This window comes from Glycine soja, chromosome 3, assembly GCF_004193775.1.
Source record: "Glycine soja cultivar W05 chromosome 3, ASM419377v2, whole genome shotgun sequence".
NCBI lineage: Eukaryota > Viridiplantae > Streptophyta > Magnoliopsida > Fabales > Fabaceae > Glycine > Glycine soja.
In genome coordinates this window covers 44,624,994-44,651,060 of record NC_041004.1, presented here as the reverse complement: position 1 = coordinate 44,651,060, position 26,067 = coordinate 44,624,994, and the positions used below count along the sequence as shown (strand labels likewise).

Genomic DNA, 26,067 nt, shown 5'->3' with positions numbered 1-26,067 from the left:
ATTTGAATTAAAGTTTATTTTGTTAAAGGGTTTTCTTTAATATTTAGATAGTTATTACTTTCGAAAAATTGAAAATCATACTATATTTTTCTTTAGTAAACTAAAAATAAAGAATTTTTTAAAAAAAGAAAATAATTTTTTTCTTCTTATTTACTTATTAATAATATTTTAAAAATCGCATGAGAATGTATGTCAAATGAAATTTACTGAAGATTTATGTCTAAACCTACACATTATATAAAATAACAAAATAATACAATTATATATCACTTTATTTGTGGAGATTATCATTTCCATTTTGCATTTGCGCCGGCTTATTTTTTGACAAACCTTCTGATGTTATATTTCGTCGCTATCCAGAATCCAGATCATCTAAGTGCTCTCTAATGTCATTTAGGACATGTTTACTTTTTCTCTTAAAAAATTAAACCACGATTCAGGCGAGAGCTTCTCTTGTAAATTTTATTTTTTGACGCTTCAAAGTTCAAACACAAAACCAAATAAAAATATTCAGTTTCGGCATTTACAGTGTTTAATAAATGACTATTTGTCTGTTTGTTTTACCCACAGAAACTTTTCAAACGTCTGTTTGCTTGCAAGAAGAAAAAAAATCTTTGGATATCTCCACCTCTCTTGCTACGTTTTTCGTATAATTTGCGATGAATAAAATCATAACCAAACTTATGCTAAAATGAATCCAAAAATTTCACCAGTGTTTTTTCTTTGGGCGTTCACATTGGTACTACATATTTTCACTAGCTATGCACACACTACTTTACTTTCTCCAATCACGGCCTCTTCATTTTATTCAAACACTACTACTGTACAGAGCAAAAGTGACCATCACTCAAAAAACGAACTTCCACCTGAAACCTCAACACTCCTAGTGGGAAAAAAACAACCTAAAATCTACAACAAAATGATACAACCACCAATCATAGTGGGAAGACAAAAAGGCTTATATTATACTAATACGCTATAACATATAGTCTCAATCGAACAAAAAGCAAGAACGAGTTAGAAGAAAATTGAATTCATGTGCCGTATTTTGAGGCAGACGCAAGTGCCACCGCCTGCGCCCACACTTTGAGCCGTGCCTTCACGTCTCGTGGATCATCACCTAAATCACAAAATTTGGAAAGAAACATGCAACTTGATTAGAGAGATGAATCACTAATTCATTCTTCTTCCTTATAAGGACAAGATCACTAACCATGCCAACACCATTCAATTACCAAATCAAACTTCACCAAAAATGTAACATGGTAGTTAAACTTAAGACAAAAAAAAAACATAGATACAATTTCATAAGTATTTGTGTTAAATCAGACTTGGAGTTTTAACTCCGGAAAACGTACTTTATGTACCCACATCCTCCAATTCTAATCAGAGATATATACCTGGAGCAGAGATACGCCAATTGGCGATGGGAGAGTTGCTACCACTGCTAGTGTCAAGTGTGGAATTGGAAAAAGAGAGACGAGAAGGGATCTCAAGCATACGTTCGTGTTCCAACTCAAATCCAAGATCTCTACAAGCCTTAACTTCCTCCAAGTCCATGCAAAGAGACCTAATTCCACCTTTGGGTCTAGTTATGAGCATGACACCACTTTGATCACTATCCCCACTAAGCCCCTCCTCTTTCCTGATCTTAGTCTTCTCAAACCCCCACCTCTCCCTCCTAAAGGATCTTCTCCTTCTCCGTGGATCACTCTTGTTTGTAATTTCATTCCCATTGTCACTGGCATAGTCCTTAAGCTGTTTCCTCATTCGTGGGGGCGTAGAGGGCAGAGAGTAACAACTTCCCAATTCGTTTTCTGAGTCGGATGATAACTCACCATCTGCGTCGAAGCTTTCGATGGACAAGTGTGACACGCACATGGAGGCCAGATTGTCAACATCGTCGTCGACACCAAAGGTGCTGCCAGTGCACACGGAGAGCCTCGACAAGTTGTGGGGGTGATCATCATCATCATCATCAAAGTCATCTTCGTGTAACGAACAAGAGTGAAAGTTCATGGTCTCATCCGAAGCCATAGTGAGTGAAAATGAGACGGAAATAGAGCGGCGTTTAGTTTTGGCTAATGTGAATCATTCGTTTCTCGTTTTTATGATGATAAGGTAGCTAGAGAAGAACAAGTAGTAGAAGGGAACCTTCAATCAACCACCCTATTTATGCATAAACTTTATACACATTATTATTATTATTATTTAATATTGTTATTTCAATTTTTTTTATTCCGAGAACAATAAATTAAATTAAACCTGATTGATCTCATCATATCATACTCTTGTTTTGGGTCCGGGAAAGTGATAATCTGGCAGTCAATCAATGGAGGAAAATTGGAAAGTGAAGGAGATTTGGGTTAGTTAAAGGAAAAGGTTTGATTAACAGTTCTTCTCAGCATGTGGCAGGAAGTTTCGGACATCAACTTAACTTTTATGTGATTCCATTTTATTGGTTATTATTAAATATTTTACTATATTCTTATCTATATATTATATACTATACTACTAGTATATTGGTAGTTTGCAGTTTACCATTGATTCTTGCCACTAATTTATTTCTACTTTCAAGAAACGCGGAAATTACGCGGATAATGTAGATGAGGCTGATGGTTACTGAAGATTAGTTAATTAATTTTAGATTATGTAGTAGTAGTATAAACCACGTCCTATGTTATTTAATATGAAAAGTTTTTGACAAATGTTACTACTTCCAAATATTTCAAGATTGGGGGGACGGGCCGGGTTAGTGAAAAAGTAGTATTTCTTGTCCACAGACACATATTTAACAAAAAAACATTTAGAATAAAACAGAATTATTTACTGAGTGTTTGATTTGGTTGTTTCTGTTTTTATTTGAAAATGTGTTTGGTTAAATTTTTTTAAAATATTTTCAAGTAAAAATGAAAACAGGAAACAACCAGAATATGAAAATAATAAATTTTCGTTTTCAGTGTTTTCAATTGAGAATAGAAACTTCATTTCCGGTAAAATGAAATTGTGATGACAATAAATGTAATTTTAAGCAAATCTAAAAATACAAAAAGACAAAAAGTTAATATATCATAAATTTTCAGTATTTTTATTTCATGAAAACAAAAAACAAGAAGTCAAACTAAACATATTTTCAGAATTCTAATCTTTTAAAAATAAAAACAGTTTTCAGGAAATGAAAATGCAAACCAAACACACCCATAATTATTCATAAGTTTATACAAAATATAATATGACATTTTAAAAATGGGATTTAATTAAAATATACTGACAATTTCAAGGCTTATTCATCTTTATTTAATCATAATAAATTGTCACCTAATAGAATTATTGATTTTTATAATAATTATTTTAATAATCATTTTTAAATAATTTTTAATTTATTGTAAAATTAAATTGATAGTATATTAAAATTAAATTCTTAAAAATATTTTTCCAATATAATTAAGTTAAACAATGTAATACGACTTATTAGCTCTAATTCGGTTAAAAGAAGGGAAAGAAAAAGTGATCAATGCTACGAGTAGGAAGAAAAGGAGAACATATATAGCAAATACTTGTAGTAAATAACAATGATGGTAAATAACCCCACATCTTTGTGTTAAAAGTTTAAATTATATTATAATCCTGGTTTATCCATATCTTTGTTTTTAATATTAACCCGGGTGGCGGGTAGGATAGAATCATAGAAAAGAGATAAGAATTAGGAATATGAAATGATGACTGTTTGGTTTGGGGCCGCAATCATTCAACCAACAAATAAACAGCAAAAGAATAGAATAGCCTGGAAATTTTGTGGGATTGACCACTCCAATACATTACCTTAGCCCAGGGGTTTCTTTTTACTATAATAATTATTAAATATAACACAGACACAAGATAAACAAAGCTCATTTTTCTCCACGTGCAACTCTGATGATATAATTTTCGACCTTTCCCCATTTGTTCCCAAGGGATTGTAGACACCTGTACACGTTTTATTACGCTTTTCATTTTCAATATTCCTTATAGAAAACAATGAATTAATTTTATATGATGAATGTGACCTTCTACATAAATAATAAAATTAAAGGTAAGAAAAAGGAATGCAGATATATACTATACTCACTGGGGATAACGAAGTTAACACTGTCTCAGAAGAAAACAGACCAAGCATCCATACCCTGTCTCCTTCCCTCAGAGTCTGCACCACGTGGCTCTTAATCGCTGCATCCAACGCTTGTCATCATTATGATTCACTCCCATGATGAGAAGGAAGAAGATGGATAAATTATTGTATATTCTCTTGTTTGTGTTTATAAAATTGCTTTTATGGTAATATAATTTTATATTGGGATGTTTTTATTTTTAAAATTAGTATAAACTCTAGACTTAGAATTGATTTTAAACTCAAGATCAATTCCTCAACTGAAAGTAATTTACCGTAATTTAATTTTTACACGATATGTAGTCAATTTTTTTAAAAAAAATTTATGAAAAAGTTAATATATTCCAATTACTGTAAAATGTAAAGTTAAGCGACAATGTCCACATTTAGTGGATAATATAAAAAGAAATACCTATTTAGTGCCCAAATGACTCGATCGAATAAAATTATTTCAATCATACATATGAAAAATTAATCAATATAAATTGACACAAATCATAATAATGAAGGTGGAGTGAAGCATGCAATAATTTCTCAAGAAGTTGTGAGTAGGAGTGATGGAGAAAGTGGGTCCCTGATATTCACTCTTGTTGTTGGTGTACAGTTGCACAAGGCAAACCTGCAGGCCATAAGGCCATGGATATTCAATTTTTAACGTTTTTTTCAGCCACCCATTTTCTTCTTTATATATTTTATAAGACAATTTGTCATTGTCCATTGTGGGTTGAGTCTTCCATTCCAAGTTCAAACATCAAACCCTTCCTAAAAGAATTTAATAGATCTTCAAAATTGAATTTTATGAGTAATTAAATGAATTGTTGAAGGCATTTCAATGGGGTTTTGGTGAGATAAAGTTGATTAACGCTGGAACGCTCATCGACCGTTGATTAATTTTGGGAAGGGGACTTGGACGGTTGGAGCGCATTAAATCTGCCATTAGATTGTTTACACGTATTAGTTTAGAAACATCTTCAGCTCTAATTCCTCAAAGTATATTCAATTATTTATAACATCAAAAGTCTCACTTAACTATCTTTAAATCAACTACGTACCGCGACTACCTAAATCGTTGCGGCATTTGTGGATTGCTATTGTTACAATGAAGTGATGAGATTGTACTTGCGGTAAACTTAAATTGGATTGGAATATTTTCAAAAATAAAAACACTCTAACTTATGCTGTATTAAATTACATTAACTCTTCAAGTATTAATAATTTAATAAAAAAATATTATTTTTTTATCAATTTAATTATTAGATATTATCTTAATTTTTTGATAAAATTGTATTTTTAGTCTCTCAAATTGTTTCCAATTTCGATTTTATTATCTTTTTAAATTTATTTAGGAATTTTGTCAAATGTTATCCCAGCGAAACGTTTTGATTAAATATGAAAAAATGTACTAAAAAATTAATTTTAATATTGTTGTATTCATCTTCTAATCAGAATATAATGTGTGACCGTGAATATTTTTGTGACAATCTGAACTTGAGAACCACATTTACAGGATTTGATATTATTAAGGACTAAATTCATGAATAAATTTAAAGTAAAACTAAAATCGAAATTAAAGATAATTAGGAAGATAAAAAATGTAATTATATCTAATTTTTTATAAGGTTTAATAATTGCAATCTAATTAAATAATTCTTATCTTATATATTTTAAAAATATTACTTCATTTTATGTATATCAATAAAGTATTAACTAATATTAGATTAATATAAAATTTTGTAAATATTTTTTATATAATACTTAATTATTCATTGAGTATTAGAGGATTTCCATAAAAGGAGTTACCTATTAAACAAAATCTTAATAATTTTAGAAGAAATCCAACTCATTTATAAAAAAGTATGAGAGTTCATTCCAAATAATTAACTACTTGTGTACAACACTGTACCTATACAATATATAGGAAGAACTATCACTTTTACACTTTCGTGTTGAAGCAGGTGAATAATTAACAAATTAGTTTTTTGACAGTGAATTAAAAAATTAGTTAGATATAAACTTTGTATATTTACATACATTTTGAATTTAGTTTAATGTACTTTAGTTATAATTTTTAGAAATATTATTTATACTTGTGTTATTAAGGGGTGGCATAATTATTTTTATGCAAACTATTAAAATATTAAAAACAAAAATAAACTAAACAATAACGTACGAAGTTGAATTTTGCACGATAATCAAATAAGAAATGTGTGGCGATGAAATGTTGGTTGAAATTTATGTGGAGCTGGATGGCATTGTACAATGATCACAAAAGGGACATGATGGACATGTTGGGTCCCTAGCCGTTTGATGAGTAAGAGTTGTTGTCTATCAAGAAGACGTGATAAATTGATATTCATAGGAAACTCTTTATTTATTTCTTTTGGTGAATATTCGCTAATTCACCAGGAATTCTAATCCCTTTTTAGTTCTTCAATTTAAGGGTTTATTTTTTTTCGTTTCTGAAATTTTTAAAAAAGTAGTTTTTAAATTTTGATAAATATTTTTTTTAGTTTTTAATATAATAAATCTATATTTTACAACGATATTCAATACTTTGGGATAATTTTTTAATAATTTATGATAATTTTAAAATATAAATTTAAGTGACTAAAAAATAAAAATTAATTTATGACAGTTAAAAATCGTTAATAAGGTATCAATTTATTATGACTTATACTTTAAAAAGTAATTTGTCAAAATTTAGAGATAAAAAATAGTTTTAAATTTTAGGAAAAAATAATAAATATTTCAAATTCAATAACTAAACCAGTAATTAAGTCATAAAAACAAAAGATATTTGATTAAAGAAAAAAGATGAAAGAGAGAGACCGAAAGATAAATAAAAATAGGTGAAAAAATAAAATAAAAATATTTAAATATGTTTTTATTTCTTACAATTTAGTTTTGATTTCATTCTTATTATTATAATTTTTTGTTTTATTTTATTACTTACAAAATATATTTTTTAGTTCTTAAAACACTTTAAATAAAAAAAATTCTATTTAAAGTAATTTTTATTGTTTAAAATATTTTATTGTTATTTAAAACGTTTTAAGGACGAAAAATATTTTACAGAACCTAAATAAAGAAGAAGAAAAATTGCATGGACAGAAATTAAAAAAAAAACTTGAATTACAATAAAAAAAATATTTAATCCATAAAAAATACATGTGAAAGTGAGACCTACTCATTTTTTTATTATGTCGTTTATATTCCCATCATATCAAATAAACCTAATTATCAACCATACAGGGTTATAAAAAATATTTAGACCAAAGACATGATTCTGGTTAATTTGATGATACTAAGAGTATTTTTGGTATTTTTTTGGGAATTTGATCTAGAAAAATATTTTAAAATTATAAAGTCAATGGTGTGTGTTGAAAAAACTCGTTTTAGATGTAAATTTTTTAATAAGTCAGAAATACGAAGATAAATTTTTAAAGAGAATGAGAGAAAATAAGAAGATAAATTTTAAAATATTTTTTATTTGATTCCTAAATGCTTCATTTTGGTCCTTAAATCTTTTAGTCTAGTCTCCAAATATTTTATTTTTGTCATTGTTGACATGAAAAAAAAGGAACAATTTTAAAAAATATTCTCATTGTCATTTCATTTAGAAATTTTTTTATTTTACTCTACATTGATGTGCATCAAGTGACAGCAGTAGGAACGTCATGTTAATGTAAATCATGATCTTCTAAACTTAAATAACAATAACCAAAACAAGCAGGTCATATTGAAAAATCAACCCAAACATTAAAGACCAAAGCTGAAGAGTTAGGTATATAATGTAAACTATTCCTATTTTAACCAAGTTAGACTCCAATGATCCATCGAGATTTTAAAACTAAAACTGGCTTAATAATTGAGTCATAAATCTATCAAATCTTTAAAGGAATAGACTTAAACACTTAAAAAGGTTGTTTTTGGGCTAAGAGTTAAAAGACTCGATTTTCAACATGAAGAATTGAGTCCCACGAGTACCCTTGAGTTTGAAGTGAAAAATTTGAGTTTATGGATGAGAAACCCGACTATACTAAAGTCTGCATTGAAAAACTTGAGTTCCACAAGTAAGACATGAGTTTCAAAGACCATACTCAAATCTCACAAATTAAATTGAACTACATAATCAAGTGTTTCAAATCTAAAGTAAACATTTTTTTTTATCTAAACTTTTGAATTTTAAAAATAATTAGTTGTAATCTTTTATAATCATTGAAATATGGAAAGAATCTTAAAAGATGTTGGTTTTTGGTCAAATCAAATTAGATTTTAAGGGATTTTGAAATTTAATGACTTTATCTTTTTAATCATGCATATGATGAAAAAGCTAAAATAAATTACAACTTAAGTGGCATATTGACAACATTAACATTGGATAAATAATAACTTATTTTAAAAAATCTTTAAAAAATAACAAAACTAAATAATTATTTTTTTGGTAATAATTATTGTCATCAACAAAATATTTTTTAAAAAAGAAATTAAGCCAGACATATAATATATTATAATGTTTTAGACTGATGCGAAAGATGCATTGCAAAATCTCAGAAATAATCACATTAATTAATTCAACTGGAAAATAGCAATGCTATTTACGATCAACGCTCCATTAATATCTGAACTGCATTGAAATTTTGACGTGCAAGGAGGAAACATCAAACATAGGTAGCGTCATCACGAAACAAAGTCACATGTTTAGGTCATAGGCATTTCTTTGGGCTTTGACTTGGGTGTCCCTAGGTTTCGGCATGATATATATATATATATATATATATTGATTTTGATAACAGCATGATAATTTCTTCGTCACGAACAGCCTAAGAAAAAAAATACGGTAGTTGATTTTGGGCCATTTAATTAAGAATGGGTAAAATAATGTTGTTTACTTGTTTATTTATTTTTACATCTTAAAAATAAAAATCATACAGATGGAAAATGATATCTCTCCCTTTAAATTGAGGTGATTCACAAAAGCAAATGAAATTGTTAGCCTTCCCTTTGTAAATTGCAATAAACAAAAACTAGGAGGGGCTATAAAAAGAAAGTTACTGAAAACTATATTTTTTTATTCATTACTGAAAAATAAGTCTTAAAAAGTTTTTTTTTTATTTGTACAATAGTAGTGTGTTTTACAACTAAAAGATAAATAAAAAAGCCATATATAATCTCATTTGATTATAACAATTCCCTCTTATAATAACCATAAATTATGTATTTTTATTTGTAAACAATTAAATGCCTTAATTTATTATTTTTAATATATGGTTTTATTTTTTTATATTGAATTAAATCATTACTTTTTTTATCTTGATGGAATTTATTCCATCAAGATTTTATATAATAAGTAACATTTATAAATTACATTAATTTATTTTCCTAATTAAATTAGTTTTTAAATTCAAAATTTAAAATAGTTATATTTTCATATTTAATTTATTTTATACTAATAAAGCTAGCTATTATTAAAATCATTTTCAATTTATGTTTTTAGACTAGTTCTAGACTAAATGTCGTGGAAAATAATTGCTAGTGCTAGCTAATGAAGCAAACTATTATTATTTCCAATAGCGGAACCAATTTAAGCATATTCCCATCTTCCGCATATGAAAGAAAAGAAAGATAGAACAGCAGAATTCAGAAGTAATTAAAGTCAATTAATAAATACAGAGTTGTCTGAATTGATGAAAATGAAACCCATCAGAATAGTGATCACTGATCGGTAGCTTGCAACCAAAAAACGTGTGGTGGTTTTTTGTAACTTCAATATCTAGAGGAAAGCTACATTGCTAAGCAATACAAATCAAATGGGACCCTAGTTTGCAGTTTCTTCTAAATCTGTCATGACAACAAAGTAACACCAAAATTTCAAGTCTTGCATGCAATACCCATGAATAAAAATGGCTATTTTTATACATTAAGTGGCCAAATATTATTGAGTAGTGAAAATTTTGTTAAATTACGCATGCACTTTTTTCATTTTAAAATAAAAAACATGTAGTTGAATCTGACTTCAAAAAATATCTACTATCACAATGTAAACTAATTCATCAAAGATATCTTAGTCTTGATTATGAAAATTTTATATTTACTAAAGAATTAATCTTTCAACTATCAGGGAACATTTGTTTCATCAAATTATTTTACAATCCCGAGAATCACATCTCCAAAAATAGTATAATTAGGAATGTAATTCCTTGATTTATATAAAAATGCATTTGATCAATTTTTAACATTACTAAAAATATTTTTAATTAATTCACAGTTCATACACGAAAACAAAAATAGCAAAATAACCAATAAATATATTATATATATATTAATTTGTTTTTTCATTGAAATATAAATTAATTTCTTAAAAGTATAATAAAAAGATTTTGTAATGTTAATAAAGTAGCTAACTTGCGTAAAAATAAAAAAGAAGAGTAGCTAGCTATCCGCAAATTTTCTTCTCCAGTACCATTGTAAGTTGGAGAAAGTGCTTATTTCCATCCATTAATCAATAAGCAACCCCAAATTTTAGGCTTTTGAACTTTGATTGGAATAAAAAGTATTATAGAAGATTGAGGACGGTGAAAGGAAAGTGCAAAATAATGTGTAGAATTCTGTTCTGATCTTAAAATCAGATCACGAGCGTTATCTTTGGGAAATATTATAAGGGTAACGATAATGATGTGTTAAGAGGCTAGTTTTTTTTTTTTTTTTTTAATGAGAGATGATATCAAGAGGTTTAGAATACTTATATTTGTTTAAAATCAATTTAACTAGACTTCTTTAAAATCAATTGAAAAAAATATATTTTTAACTTAATTACCAAAAAATTATTTTATTTTATTTCTTATTTTGAAAATTTATTTAGAAACCATATTTTTATTATTGTTATATATTTCTTAAAATAAAATAATATTTCTATAAATAAATAAATTAAATTCTTAAACTAAATGACTTATGTCCTTTTGTGATACATTTTTTTTACATTAATAGGGACTAATGTGACATCATCTATTCCGATATACATATTTATACAATAAAATATATAGAAATACAAAATTACATAAAATAAATGTTATTTTCTAAGCATAAAAGAGTTTAAGTCCATAAAAGGATCACATCCACGTTAATCATAAAGTTTAAAACTTATCAAATAAGGGTATAAAATTTTTTTACAAAAGGAAAACAAGTTAAGTAATGAAACAACATAAAGTAACATGTTTAGAATATTATGCAAATTATATAAAAACTCAAATTTCAAAGTCACATCCTATTAAAGCGTTGTGTCCCAACGTCCTTTAGCACGAAATTTTTTAAAGTCATATACTTAACTATCTACTCCCACAGACATAAGGTTCAAGATCATTTTATAGGATCCAAACATAAACAACACACACAAAAAGAGTTATCACATTCCTAAATAGGTAAAGATAAATGAACACACACACAAAATATTTTAACACACGGTCTCTATCTATAAACTATACAAAATACATGACTCCTGAATTATTCTTAAAATCATTTTAACTCGTTGTGTCTCAAAGTGATTAAACTTGTCGGGTTTCTATAGTGGATTTCATCACAATACTTGTCATACATTAATTCGTCTCCCTTAAAGGGTTGTATAGTTGTATGATTGTACAGTTCATAACTTACAATTCAATGCGTACAATATCTCAATACACATGTATCTTACAATTTTAACATATACTCAATTTATCACATACACCCAATCTTAATCCTAGTTTTACAAGACAAGGTTTGGGTTTATGCGAAAAAACTAGAAGGTTTTGGAAGAGGAAGAGAGAATGTAAAAACTTATCGTAAATGTAAAAATTGACCTAATATGTTTCTATTTATAGAAATCATACTTTGAACCTATTATTTACTTTATTTTTTTTTTATTTTATTATTTTATAAAAATGAACTTTATTTTACTTCCTATCAAATGAATAGATAAAATATCATTTTTATTTTCTAAAAACACATATTTACTTTATTTACTTTAAAATTATTATTTTAATTAATAAAACTATTTTTTATTATCTATTTTATTATAAAACCATTATTTTTCTAAAATTTTATTTATTTTAAAATAAAATATTTTTTAATTTATTTAAAAAAAATGAAATATTACAATTAAAAAGCGCAAAACTGCAAGGAGATTAAAGGAGGGAAAAGAAGACCCCTAGAATCAAAACTAAGCAGAGACTTCAACAGGGTTGGAGCATGCTCAAAACTCACAACATTAGAATCCATCTCACACGCAAAACTGACAAGAGCATCAGTGGATTGTTTAGCTCTTTTTAAGAGATGCATTATGCTGACACTATGAATTTCTGAAACCACCCATTGAATGGCTTGGATTAGCCACAATTCAAAGACACATCCTAACGAATTCCTTTTTATACATTGAACCACGACCAAAAAATCAATTTGCAAGATCAAATTTTAATTCCTTTTTATCGAGTCACTAGAAGACTCTAATGAACACCCAAAGCCCAACCACAAAAGTTGATTTAATCCCCTCTGTTTTTTTTTCCAAAGCCAACAATCCAAGTCCCATGATGATCACAAATCAACCCTCCACGGCGAAGTCTTTTTGCCGATTTATCTTATTTTCACCATTCCACTAATCAAATTAATTGGTTTTCGGTTTTTAATGACCATAGAGATCAATTAGAGACTTTTTCAGTCTCTAAATCCTTTTCTAATTTATACTAAATATTTTAAGTCTTTACTTAATGAATATCTTGAAATGATATTTTCAACATGTAATAGTGTTCCTCTAAAAAAAACATGTAATAGTGTTATACAAATTCTTCAAGTTTTTTATCAGTTTAATATAATTATTTATTTATCATTCAAAATATAAATTACAAATATTACCAATTTTGTATATATTGTAAAATGGTGATAGCTTTAGTAAGGCATGTTAGTAACACATTTTTAAACATATTCTTCCTAACACATTTTATTATTAATTAAAATTTATTGAAATCACAAAAGAATGGTAGTCATTAAATAAGATGCAAGATTCATAATTTTTGTAATTAGAAAAAAAATTCAATCCATAAAAAATGATATGCTAAAATGAGTGTATAAGGATATCTGTTGTTAGCCCTTGTTTTTAATACGAAATACATATTAACAACCCCGAGTTTTATCTTAGAAGAAAATATTGAATTATATGTGTGCCTCACGCTATGAATATGAAAGAGTGTAGGTTTTTTACTTATATATCTCTCAATTTTTTTTTCTAATCCACCAATGTGAGATATTCTTTTCTCAAGTCTAACAATTTTCAGTTGTACCCTTCAAAAAAACAATTGTCAACTGTAACTTGATTTACATCTCTCTCTAAGTTAGGCTCGTGTTTTTTTTCTCCCCCCTCCCACCTTTTCGCTTGGTTTGACCTTTTTATTTATTTTGGGCCCTTTTGTTTTTATCAAAAACATATTTTTCTAGCCCCCTCTCTTTGGGTTCTATGTCTAGACATTAATGGGTGACTCAATATTGATGATTCCATATAGAGTCAGTATGGTTAAACTTAAAAAAAATATTTTAAAACATGCTTTTTAAATAATTTTAAAAAATTGAAAACCATTTTTTATAATTTTTTTAAAAAAATATATAAAAATATAAATCTGTTTATTTTATTATTATTTAAAAAAAATTAAACAAACGAATATTTTTATTTTTTTTGCAGTGGGATGTTAAAAATCCGATGATATGCTACTAGTTACACGATGCCAGTACTTTATTTGGTCAAACACCTGCACTTGAATTTAGGTGAGTTCTGTCAAAATTTCAAATGATTTATTTCTAGCTGTATATGACGTTTTTTTTTGGTCAGCCATTACCCTCTCTAATAATTATGTTCATGGATGGCTAACATATTTTTGTTCAACACTGAGGCAGAATCTAATTTGGGCCTCTTTGAAACAGTCCAGATTAACCAGATGGGCTTTTCCATCAGTATTAACAAATAACTGTTACAGGGATAAGCTCTTCATAGGCCCAAAATCAAACAAGAATCAATAAACGTGAATTCTTCGCACAAGAGCGAATCGTTGACCAAAAATAGGAAACGCAATTCAGAGTCTAACAAACGGGCCCGGATTGCCTGCAATTAAAAGCAATCACAGGGCCTTGCAGTCACAATCATAATCCAAAGGTCCAGTTTTTTTACTTGAATAATTTAATATATATATATTTTTTATTTTATTTTTCTTATAACGGTGGAGATTTCATGCAGTTACGTGCTTACCGCAACTGTAACACTATTCACGAAACTTGAAAGCATTCCTTACATGTAATTCACGGTAACAGTTGGGATAAGATAAAGCCGCGCACAACTTAATCATTTATTCTCACTCTCTTTCTTCGATGATTTCTCATACTTTAGAAGCTTAAATACCTTATATCTTTGTCCTCTTTAGGCTATACAAATACTGGTAGCCACATGCATGCCTTTTATTGGTACCAATTTTTTTTGCTGGGTCCAACTCAACCTATGGACTACTCAAGTGTAGGACACATCGTGTAGTTTGACATGTTGTAAGGTAACTTGAGGTACTTAGATGATTAATTCTTTGCCCTTGTGCATACCAATTATCTAACGAGTAACCATATCTGCAACACCACTGAAACGTTTATAGTTCACTGTCAAGTTCAATTTTTAACATCTAGCTACTACTTGGATTGGTGTTCAACACTTCATTGTTGTGTTGGAAGTTCACATTTTGACTCTAATTTGAACTTGAAGTTATTCTCTGGTTTGCTAGCTTTGCAGTGTGCTATTATCATTTCGAAATACTATTATTTAAGCAAGAATTAATGTTAAATATTTCCCATATGTAAAATAACATGTCAAATACTTAAAAGAGTCTATCTACTTACATTTTTATTTTCTATTTTCACTTTTAATTTACAAAACTGTCATCTTGTTTTTAATTTATTTCTGTTTTTACTTTTTTCTTGTACAAATATATATTTGTAAGTAGGAAACAAAATAACAAATTTATAAATTAAAAGCGAAAACAAAAAATACAAACAGGAGATGAGGATAGAAGTTAGCCTACCCTAAATATTTCTACACACCAACTAGATGTGTACCACATAAATCTGAGTCCAGCGTGTAATCCAAAGGCATTCATATCTGACCACCTTGATATTTACTTTATAATTGCCTTTAAACTAAATGGTTTTCATAATTCGGATAAAGTTCAAACTTGGATATGCTGGCTAAACGGCTGCTTACAGCAGGAAAGGTGCATTTTGATTGCATCCTTGCAGTAACCTGTACTTATTACCTTTGCTTAGTATGCCAGGAAAGTAAAAAATAATTTATGATCCAGTTTTATATTTTGTTAATTATTTACTGTAGCAGTTATGCTTTTCATATATCCTGACTAGTGTGTACTGTGTACACATGCATTTGTTGACGATGGCTTATAACTCACTCAAATGAAACCATTGGGGCACCTCGTATTCGAACTCCCTACAAATTATGGACTAATCGACGTGTGGATCGAATATAATTTAGTTCTTATATCATTCTTGTCCAAGTGTTCTGTAAGGAAAATGGGGTACTTGTCACTCTCTCACGCATACCTTCCAGTAACTTAATACCTAAGTCAATGTTAAAACACGGTTATAACTAACTTAGTAAGCCTCTACCTTAATCCTCAAATTGTAAATATCTTTTACTTTAACTCTAGATTTTACAAAATTTTCACTTTACAAAATGTTATTTACTTTAATCCCTTGTCGTTTGATTTTTACAGATATTAAGAACTGAAGAGAATGAAACTTTGTAACATTTTATAGAATCAGATTAAAATAAAAGTTTTGTAAAGTAAACTTATAAACTGTTAGATTACTTTAGTAAATATATATTTGGAATTGTGGAAGTAAATCGTAGAGAATCAATGAAATAAAATCTGCAGAATCGGTGGAGGGTGTGGGGTGGATTTGCACACGAGAGCCAAAGGGATATTGATGTTGCCACCTGTGGCGGGGATGTGATTAGCCACAAGCCACTTTTCTGAAACTACCTTGGATTTAAGCTGTAGCACCTCACTCTTGGAATTGAAAGGTTCTCACTTTTCAAAGTGGTTGTTGGAGTTTGAGTTTGAGATGAGATAATATTTTTCAAGTGTGTTCAAAGGGCTAAAAGACACGTCCACACACATAAGGCGCACATTAACTTAGAGGTCCATGTCTCATTGTACGGACCGTAACTAAGTGACCAACTTTCAACTTCAATTCATTAGTGGTGCCACTCTACATAACGCGCACATGATCATGTTACTTGTTAGTCTTCCCTTGCGTCAATGACTTGTAAGAGGGAGAACTTATAAAAATAATAGCAAAATGTTCGCAAATGTCAAAGATTACCCAGGGGCATCTTTTTCTGAATTTAATTTTTGGTCCTGTCCCTTTCTTTGTGATGAATAAAGCAAATTATTATTCACTTGTAGTTTTTTCTTAGAGAGAACAACACCAGCCACCTCCTTGTGCAAGTAAAATTAAAACTTACTTTGATGGGAAAGTCTCAATGCTTAGGCTATTATTTATGTATGTAAGTGAAATAAATAAATAAATCATTCTTATGTCATGATGATGGGCAACCCTTAGGATATTGGATAAGGTAATGTTTTGGCTGCACAAGTTTGATGCCATTTTGAGTACTCTAAAAGATAGTGTGGTGAGAGAAGAATAGAAGATCATAACGGACGAAAGAGATTCGGTAAATACTGTGTAGCCAAAGTATCTAAAAGTGATACTTCCCGTGTGCTAATAAACATCTGTGATGGTAAAAAGTATAGGAAATTAATGAATGAACCATTGCAATGCAGTCAACAGTGTCGCAAAGAAAAGAAAAGAAAGAGTAGAAAGACCAAAGCAGAGCAATCCTTATTCTGCAATTCTATTTTCCACCCACACCCGAGAAGGTAAAAAAAGACAAATGATTTGGCTCACAAGTATATTACCAAAACGAAAAATGTTTTTTTTTGTGACTGACCTTATCTATATACAAGAGCAAAATTAATCTGTGGTTTCACACACCTGTACCAAGAACACAAATAAATCCCTTGAAAAGCCCTTCTAAAATAGTATTTCATTGTGTCAAAGCCTGGTGCTATATATGTCCAAATGCTGCTGTTAGCTTCTGCACGTCCTTGGAGAAGATGCAAGAATTTTGAGACTGTTGTTGTTGTTGTTGTTGTTGTTGATTCTTGGAATCAGGCAATATTATTGCCCCTAAAGTGTTATCAGGTATCAAATGTGTGGCTGGCCTAATTTGGTTGCACAATGATTCAGGAGCTGCCAGCATTAACATTGGGTTGTGGAGGTACTCAGACCACTTTGCTTCTTCTGTCAATTCCCAAGAAGAGAGCACACTGTTCTTGCTACTTGTAGTTGTCAACTCTCTGCTGCCATCACTCGTGTTGTTGCTTCCATTGCTGTTGTTGGAGGCACTTGCTTCCCAGTAACTGGGACCATTCAATCCAAAAGAGGGTGCTGAAATATCTTCTGAAGGGACACCAAGTGATGACTTGTAGCAAAAAGAAGTACTTGGGAGGAATGAGGTTGTTGTAGGTGGAAGAATGGACATAACATTGGAAGTAATTGTAAACTCAGAGTTTGAGTTTATATCAAAGGGTCTTGCAGTTTGGCTGAACCAATGGCAAGAGTTTGAATTGGTTGGGAGAGTGTCAGTGATATGAAGAGGGTAATTTCCCATCAAATCTGAGGGTTGGCAACTAGTGGTGTAGCTGTCTAGGAACATGTCTTTGTTGGAACAATTGGACATCAAGTTGGTGTCGTTTTTGGTGTTGTTAATCTTGGAGCTGCAAGAGCCTTCCATCTCATAGGCTTTGGGGGCAATTGATGATGCTCTCTGCTCATAGGACCCTTCATCTGACTTGAAGCTCTCTGAATTCAGGAGGTTCAGTTCATTGGATAATTCTTGGCTCCTCGTTTTGCCCTCCTCTCCATTCTCAACCTCTGACAGTGGCTTATGTGTCACAGGGTCTATTCCTCTTTGCCTGAGTTTCTTCTTTAAGCAAGAATTCCACAGATTCTTTATTTCATTGTCAGTCCTCCCTGGCAATTGTGCTGCAATTTGAGACCATCTGAGAAGAAGAAAACAAAAGGATATCCATGTCAAGATATCTAGGATGACCCAATCACAAGAAAACAGGTATCCATCGGCCGAGAGTCAGAGACTAATAAAATCATGTAAAGAAGGATTGTTAGATTTACCTGTTCCCTAGCACTGCATGAAGTTCAATGATGAGATTTTCCTCCTCTTGTGAAAATGTACCTCTCTTCAAATCAGGCCTTAAATAATTGATCCACCTAAGCCTGCAGCTTTTGCCGCACCTCTGCAAACCTGCCAATAAAGGACATTGACGGGAAAATGAACTACAGTTTTCTTCCCTTGATTTTTATGCTAAATGGGGTGGTATAGACTATACAGTGTTGGAGTACCTGCTTGCTTAGGAACTGAGCTCCAACATCCATGACCGTACTTAGTGATATGCCTCAAAAGTTTTTCATCTTCTTCTGGTGACCAAAGACCCTTCCTAAGTTTCTGTTTGTAACAGCAAGAGTGCCTTCCCATCTTGTATTGTGGTTTTTTTCCCCACCAAAAATAAGGGGGTGAACTACCTCTCCAATTAACTGATGGCTTATTGAATAGAACTTGTAGGTGAAATGTCAGCCGGAGGGGCACTGATAGGGAGAATATGAGAGCGAGAGAGATTATGTGAATTGATTACAGGAAAATGAAGTGGCAGCTAAGAAAAGGAGTTGAATTAATATAAGATGAAGGCCCCATGAGAGATGTCATAGTCAGTACTCGGTAGTAAGGTTCCTTCTATTTCTTTCTTTTTTCCTCTTAAAAGTATGTGTACGTATGGAATGGATTTGGACTCAGGGAAGGTTCATTTTAGCTAAGTGAGAAAATCAGAAAATATGGGGTTAATAAACAATAAATATACCATGTACCAACATCAGTTAACAGATAATCATGTATTTCAAATATATGGTAGAAGTTTAATTGTCATGTCATGTATAGAAAAACATTTGTTAAAAATATCAATACCCTAAAGAATAGTCTCAAACTGTTGGTTAAGATGATCTAGGTTTACCCAAAAAAACAGTATACCATGTCTTATCAGAGGTATGACTTGTGAGTGTTGATGTCTTTTGTAGTAATGGTGGGGCAATTTCGCTGGTAGTCTTATGGAGGGAAAGATTTATCTGATTACAATCCATGCTTGTAAATGAAGCATGAAAAAATTGATACTCCAAGAGTTATATGAGGAAGGAACGAAATGAGAAGTGGCAGAAGTTTACGTCTCTTCTGAACACGTTACAAGTTATCTTTTGCTAGGTACAAAATACAGTGTGTGTTGACTAATCCTATAACGTAGCACCACTACGGACCCCCTCATGAAGAAAAAAAAAATGCAATTATAACAAATGAAACAATTAAAATGAAACCACAGCAAATTTCCTCGCCACACACTACAATTTGTACGAGGTGTTCATGAACCAGACTTGTGCCTCAACTTAATTTAGATCCGTACACCTCCTTATGTCCTGGTTCGGTGTCTCGTGAGGAAAGATCAGGGCGATACTCGTGTAACATGATCTAATTCACGTATAAAATATATTTTTAATCATTGAGTAGAATAAAATTAACTTAGGATTTACTTATATAAAAAAAATTAACTTAGGACTTGCTATTCATTTTTATTTTCTTTCATTTCACCTTCGTTACTTGGCTCGTGGTTTTCAATGACATCTTTTGTTGTAGGTTGAGAGGGATACAGAAGATATTATATATATAATATATAATAGTTTTACCATTCTCACACTGAAATTAGCTAAGTTATTTATTTATATTTTAAAATTAAAATAAAAGTAATAAACAAGCTATTTTTACAAGTAGAAAGCTTGAATCCGCTCTTACTCCGGGTTAAAGCAATTTTTTTCTGTCTAAGTTGGAAAGATATTGAATGAATGAATACCCATAAGTTCAGATATAATTATAATCCCTGTTAATTTTCAGTTCGAGTGAATATAATTTGATCCTACTTAAATTCAATATCAATTAGATATGCACATTATCAAAGGTGTTTTTTTTCCACCTTTCTTTCGAATTTAAGAACAAAAATGATTCTGAATAATTAGCCTGATGATTTAAGAATTAAGACTGAGTGAGACACAAGTTCAATCAAAATCCATACGACAAGCACCCTAATTTTTACCCATCTGTGTGACAAGCGAAATGTCAAATAGTGACATACCCCTTTAGCTAGAGCTGGAAAACTTGGGTATGACAAAATAAATAAATAAAATAGGATTCTGTCTGTTCTTTATGCTTTGAGCTTTATGTGTAATTCATCCATTGTCATGATTTCTTTGAAAAGTTCCATCAATACGTGGAAAGAACAATGTTTTTCTTTTCTTTTTTTTTAATTACAAATAATGCACGTTACCCTTTATATGTAGAAATCCACTGAGTGTTTGTCAATTAATTAATTCCTTTTGACATAGTTTCCATTTTCAAGTATAGATTTCTCTCAGTTCTTCTTTTGTTGAACTCATTTATAATATGGAAACTTTACTCTATGGAGTAAATTGACCAGAAAAAAAGGAAAGTAGAGTAAAAGAAATGATTAGATTAAATAAAAATATATATGGATATTGGTCACATAGACGCATCTACAGTAGCTAGCAGATAGCAACGAAATTTAGAAAATATTCTACAAGAAAAAAATATAAGCTAACCATTTTGAATATTACGGGGTTTTATATCATTTCTATTTAACGAAAGTATCTTTTTTCTCTCTCAATTATTAACCTGCCACTTTTAAGCAAAGCTTTAATTATGGACAACTAACATTTGGGCGCATTAGCTGATTCAGACGATAATAATTTGTCAATGGATTTATTAAAATCTTATTATTAAGTCCACAACCATCCCACCGGCATGTATGGTCATCACATGTGCAATATTTCTCTGAACAAATGATACGCAAGTTCTTTGGTTTTACTTCTTAGATTAATTAGCCAAAATATTATTTAAATCGTTAAATTCCTTCTTCTTTAAATATTATTATATAGTCGTATTTGTCATTAAATATTAGCACACAAGTATAACATTACTATTTTTTTACGAGTGATCTTGAATTAATTCAGATGCGTATTTGTGTTAAATGTTGGAAAAAGTTTTATCATTCATAATCATACCACAGGTAATTTAAACAAAACTATAGTTTGAAAATACTTGTAGTCTATAAAATAAATACCAATTCTTATATTTACCAAATGAAAAAGTAAATGTTTTTTTTATACATTTTTTACAAAGTATTAAAAAGATTAATATTAATATTATACAACGTAATTAAAAAAAGATTGATATTATTTTAAAAGAAAATATAGCTTTACTCATAACATAAACTAAAGGTTTTACTCATTTTGTATCCAAATCCAAAGGTTTTGTTCATCGACCAATCAAGCACCATGTATGGTTTGAAATATTCATTGATTTCGTATTTTATCATTTCATACAAGAAACTGAGCTCGTGTGAAAAACCAAAAAATGAGTAAAAAAAAGCATAATACATTATATAAATGCCTAAATGGCACTTCCCCATTTGATAAGTAATTATATGCGAAATGTATTCTGTTTCGATTAAATTATTATTTTTGAATAATCAAAAGCTAAAAGGAAAACAGAAAAGAGAAAGAACAAAGCATGACAGTGATAATACTTTAAGTTCATGTTATCATGTACCCATACAGGAATACACAAAAGCAGATATATTTGTATTTATATATATTATAATAAAACTAAAGCACAATGGAATGGTCTTGTATTTGTGGTTCTTCCTCTCTGACCCTCTCTGTCCATGTTCTGTTCTTTCTTTTTCTTTATAGCCTAAGGCCTCCCCATTCGTGCTTTCTGCGTCTTTTTTTACTCAGAAACTCAGGTAAGGATAAGAATTAAGAAGCTTCTGTATTTAAAAATGGAAAAAATATTCTGCAGCTCAACATTAACTCCTCTACAATTAGAAAGGGAAATAACGTTAACCTAGTCTGCAGCACATACAAACTCATCAACATCATATATTTTATATATTAAATTTTTAAAAAGAGAACCATATATAAGATTTAATTTAAAAAAACAAAGGAAAGGAGAAGCATTATGAATTATTGCTTATCATTAACTGTCCAATATGAGGCCCACATCGAACTGTAGAACCTTTAAGAATCACAAAAACAACAATAAAAAAAATATCAAAGTATGGGATCATGAAACACAACATCAATCTGTTACAAACAATTTTATATAACTTTAATCATAATCATTACGGTTCTTCCCCAATTATATCTCAGTAATATTTTATAGTACATTTTAGGAACATAGATCAATTTATACAATGCAGTTGCTTGATTAGTAGTTGAATTTTCCCCCCATTGCTGCATCTGGACTTGTGCTTGTGCTTGGATGCCAACATTGTGGTCCCCAAAGCTTCAACTTACAATAATTTATCAATTAAAATTTCCCATAATAGAAGTCTTGTTAACTAAGTATTCAGTAAATGTTGCTTGATTAAAAACTATTTAATTTTCTAATAATTAAAATTTAATATTGTCTATTCATGAAATAATAACCTTTTCCCTTTATTTAATAATTTAGTCAACATCTTTGAAGTACAACTGACAGAATTAGAAAAAGAAAACTAAAAACAATGGTGTCGTGGTTACACAAGGAGCAATGATATGTACCTTTGTTCGACCAATTAATTTTGTACGTACTTTGGCCAAAATCAAAATGTGAAATAAGGGGACGTATTACCAATAACGTCTGGATAAAAAAAGCATACGTATGGTTCTTATCAATTTTTTCTTTTAACTCTTATATAAAAAATAAATTGTTATTTTCACTCCCTTTGAGAAGGTAATTGTTGGATACCTTCCTTGTCACAACACCATATTACGGATTAGTTTCAAGGTATTTAATACTTATAGAGATACCTTAGTTAATATCCAATAAGTTAGTGAAAATAACATTCTAACAAATAATAATTATTAATGTTATCTTTTATTTTTAAATTAATAAACAAATTACAGTAGCCTTTTTCCCAAAACTAATAATTAAAAAGAAATGGAGATTTTATTTTAAAGTATGTGCTGTTTAAAATTCTAAAGCATTAATCTTATAAAATTAAGATAGATTTTGGAGATTCATTTAAAAACTTTTAAGCAACTCACTACGGTCAGTCTATTAGAGGGGAGTTTGGATAATGCGCACAATGTTCTAAGCATTATTTTGATAGTAAATGAAAATTAAAGTAAATGAAATCAAAAGTAGTTATTCGACACTATAGATTTAGCTAGAGACTTTTTTTCGGGAATTAAATGGATAATGTTAATATTAGTCAAAGATAGTAGATGTAGCCTGTGAATCAAAGTATTGGAGGAGTCCTTCGTGAAAGAAAAAAAAAAAAGGCATTAGAGGAGTTATATTCTCAATCGAGCATCTGATTATAGGATAAATTAGCTAGTGTAGTTGTTAGGCTAGCTAGTAGCTAGCTACTATATTAGAATAATTAAGAGGAATTTTACTTGACCCTCTTTTTTTCTTTCGACGGAAAGCGACACCCTTTTTAATATCTTCTTTATAATTGATTAAAATGAATAATTTTATTTAATATTTTTAAAAATAAAATTGATTAAAATTTATTAGAAACCATCAATTTAGTTTATCATAATTTTAAATCAGGAGAAATAATCATTATGAGAAGTATGACCCACCAAAATGAATCATTTCTAATAAATTTTAACTAATTACAATAAAAATATTAAAAAGAAAGTACCAGATAAAATGTGCTAACATTCATTTCAAGATAATATTATAGGGTTCCTTATAAGTAGCTCCTAGCACTCATTTCTATTTTGCTAGTGTAGTAACTCGTACAGTACAAGAGTTTTTAATTTATAAATCAATTATTGTTATATTTTAATTGTAAATGAATAATTTAAAAGTAATTAGTAACTTAATAGTATATATATATATATATATATATATATATATATAAATGACATCAGTGTAACTTACATTGATTATTGCACCATATAATAATTTTCTTTCAATTTCAATTGAATAATTATATCTCAAAACCAACTATTAAATTGAAATTTCCTTTTATTCATGTACATCATATTTATCAAATTTTATTTTAATCAAAATTTTTATTTGATATCTCATTTACATAAATCAAAATTGAGATAATATATATTTTTTAAAATATAAATTATTTGATCATTTTTTATATATTAATGATCAATTTTCATAAAATTTGACACAACCAAAATAGATAATATTGATAATTCAACAATTTGATTGATCAAATTTATGTATTATATCAAGTTATTAAATGATGTAATAATTTGATATAAATTACACTAAAGTCATTTGATCTTTCCCTCACACACATATATAAATAAGCGTTGGATTCATATATAATAAAAAAATAAAAAGAAATGTTCTTATTTTTAAAATTCAAAGTTTAAAATTATAGTAAGAGTGAATAAATTGATCTTTGTATAATTAATTGGTAAGGAACTAAGCATGGGATGCATAGTGACAAATGAGCTGCAGTTTCAAGAACAAAACAAAAGTTCAAAAGGTGACTATTGATAAGATTTCATAATATTTTGCTATATGAGTGCCCAGGATAATATAAAGACAAAAAGACAATGATATTGTACAAAGCCAATTGACATTTCGAATTTGTGTATTTATTTTAAAAGAAAAAAAAGCTTGAGTACATAACTGGTATTCAATTTATTTCAAACTTGTGATATCTTATATTCATTGAAAAGTCATGTCTAAATAGGAATAAAATTGTTTTATAGAAGAAAAAGAGATAAAAACAAACAATGTGACATATATCACGTGATGCTAATTATAAGTGATGGTATTAATTTGATTTAGGGTGCGATTGGCTAATTAGGTGTAATTAATAATTGAAATTTAAAAAAAATAATTTAAAAAGTTTTAAAGTTAATTTATTAAATTTTGAAAGTATTTGATAAAATTAATTGTTAAATTAGTTTATAAACGAAAAATAATACATTATGTCAGTTGTTTGTAAAATATTTTTATTTATATTATTATTTTTCAATATATTTCTATTTATAGACAAAAAATATTTTTAGACAGTGTTTTTTACGATTTTTAGGTAGTTATAGTTTATATTTTAAGTTTTCTGTCTTTGTATTTTCTGTTTCCAGATTAAATATTTTAATAATTATTAAAATATATTGGTATAAATAATAGAATAATTAAAAATAATAGTACAGTTTTGAAATATGTGAGAAATTTTATGAAAAAAATGATAATAAACTATAAATTATAAGTTCCAATATTACTCTCTGTGAGCACAATGTTTGTAGTGAATAGAGAACCTATGACTTCATATATATTATCCTAACTATCCATTATTAGGTCAACCTAGTGTTTCATTCAAATATTACTTGGAATAGTATGTAAAATAAAGTTTTAAAATAATAAAATAAATACATTTACCAGACACATATATTTAATCTAATTAACTTATAAAATAATTAAATAATTTATAAATTAATTAAAATAACTTGTGAAACACACTTATTAATTTGCCCTCCAAATAATTATGTTGCCAGTAAGATATTTGAATATGGCTAGCAACCACAAAAACAATAAGATAACACATAAAAAGGAAGAAACGCATGATGCAAAGAAAAAAATGATCTAAATTTTGAGTGGTTCGATTTATCTCATCGATCTAAACATGTCCTTGCTGCTCCACCATCACCATAGATAAGGATTGATGTGTAGGCATTGTTCTTGG

The 26,067-nt window shown here is 29.0% G+C and overlaps 2 protein-coding genes across 2 annotated transcripts; both read right to left on the bottom strand.

The window, feature by feature from the left end:
* Window positions 1-684: 684 nt before the first annotated feature.
* LOC114407484 lies at window positions 685-2,164 on the bottom strand. The gene is made up of 2 exons (XM_028370594.1): window positions 1,401-2,164; window positions 685-1,120 (listed from the first exon to the last, which is right to left on the bottom strand). Exons 1-2 carry the CDS (start codon window positions 2,035-2,037, stop codon window positions 1,035-1,037), a joined length of 723 nt encoding a protein of 240 aa, XP_028226395.1. The 5' UTR covers window positions 2,038-2,164; the 3' UTR covers window positions 685-1,034.
* A 14,795-nt stretch (window positions 2,165-16,959) lies between these two features.
* Window positions 16,960-18,965, bottom strand: LOC114407483 (transcription factor MYB61-like). Its single transcript, XM_028370593.1, has 3 exons — window positions 18,644-18,965; window positions 18,416-18,545; window positions 16,960-18,285 (listed from the first exon to the last, which is right to left on the bottom strand). The coding sequence occupies exons 1-3, from the start codon at window positions 18,774-18,776 to the stop codon at window positions 17,289-17,291; spliced, it is 1,260 nt and encodes a 419-aa protein (XP_028226394.1). The 5' UTR covers window positions 18,777-18,965; the 3' UTR covers window positions 16,960-17,288.
* Between the last annotated feature and the right edge of the window lie 7,102 nt (window positions 18,966-26,067).

What these genes read in the sequence shown, in the direction of transcription:
- LOC114407484 (XM_028370594.1), bottom strand. Translation starts at nt 2,037, where the DNA reads ATGGCTTCGGATGAGACCATGAACTTTCACTCTTGTTCGTTACACGAA. An exon ending in TTGGCGTATCTCTGCTCCAG is followed by an intron (nt 1,121 to 1,400) that starts GTATATATCTCT and finishes TTTGTGATTTAG; the next exon opens with GTGATGATCCACGAGACGTG.
- LOC114407483 (XM_028370593.1), bottom strand. Translation starts at nt 18,776, where the DNA reads ATGGGAAGGCACTCTTGCTGTTACAAACAGAAACTTAGGAAGGGTCTT. An exon ending in CTCAGTTCCTAAGCAAGCAG is followed by an intron (nt 18,546 to 18,643) that starts GTACTCCAACAC and finishes CTTTATTGGCAG; the next exon opens with GTTTGCAGAGGTGCGGCAAA. An exon ending in CATGCAGTGCTAGGGAACAG is followed by an intron (nt 18,286 to 18,415) that starts GTAAATCTAACA and finishes TCTTCTTCTCAG; the next exon opens with ATGGTCTCAAATTGCAGCAC.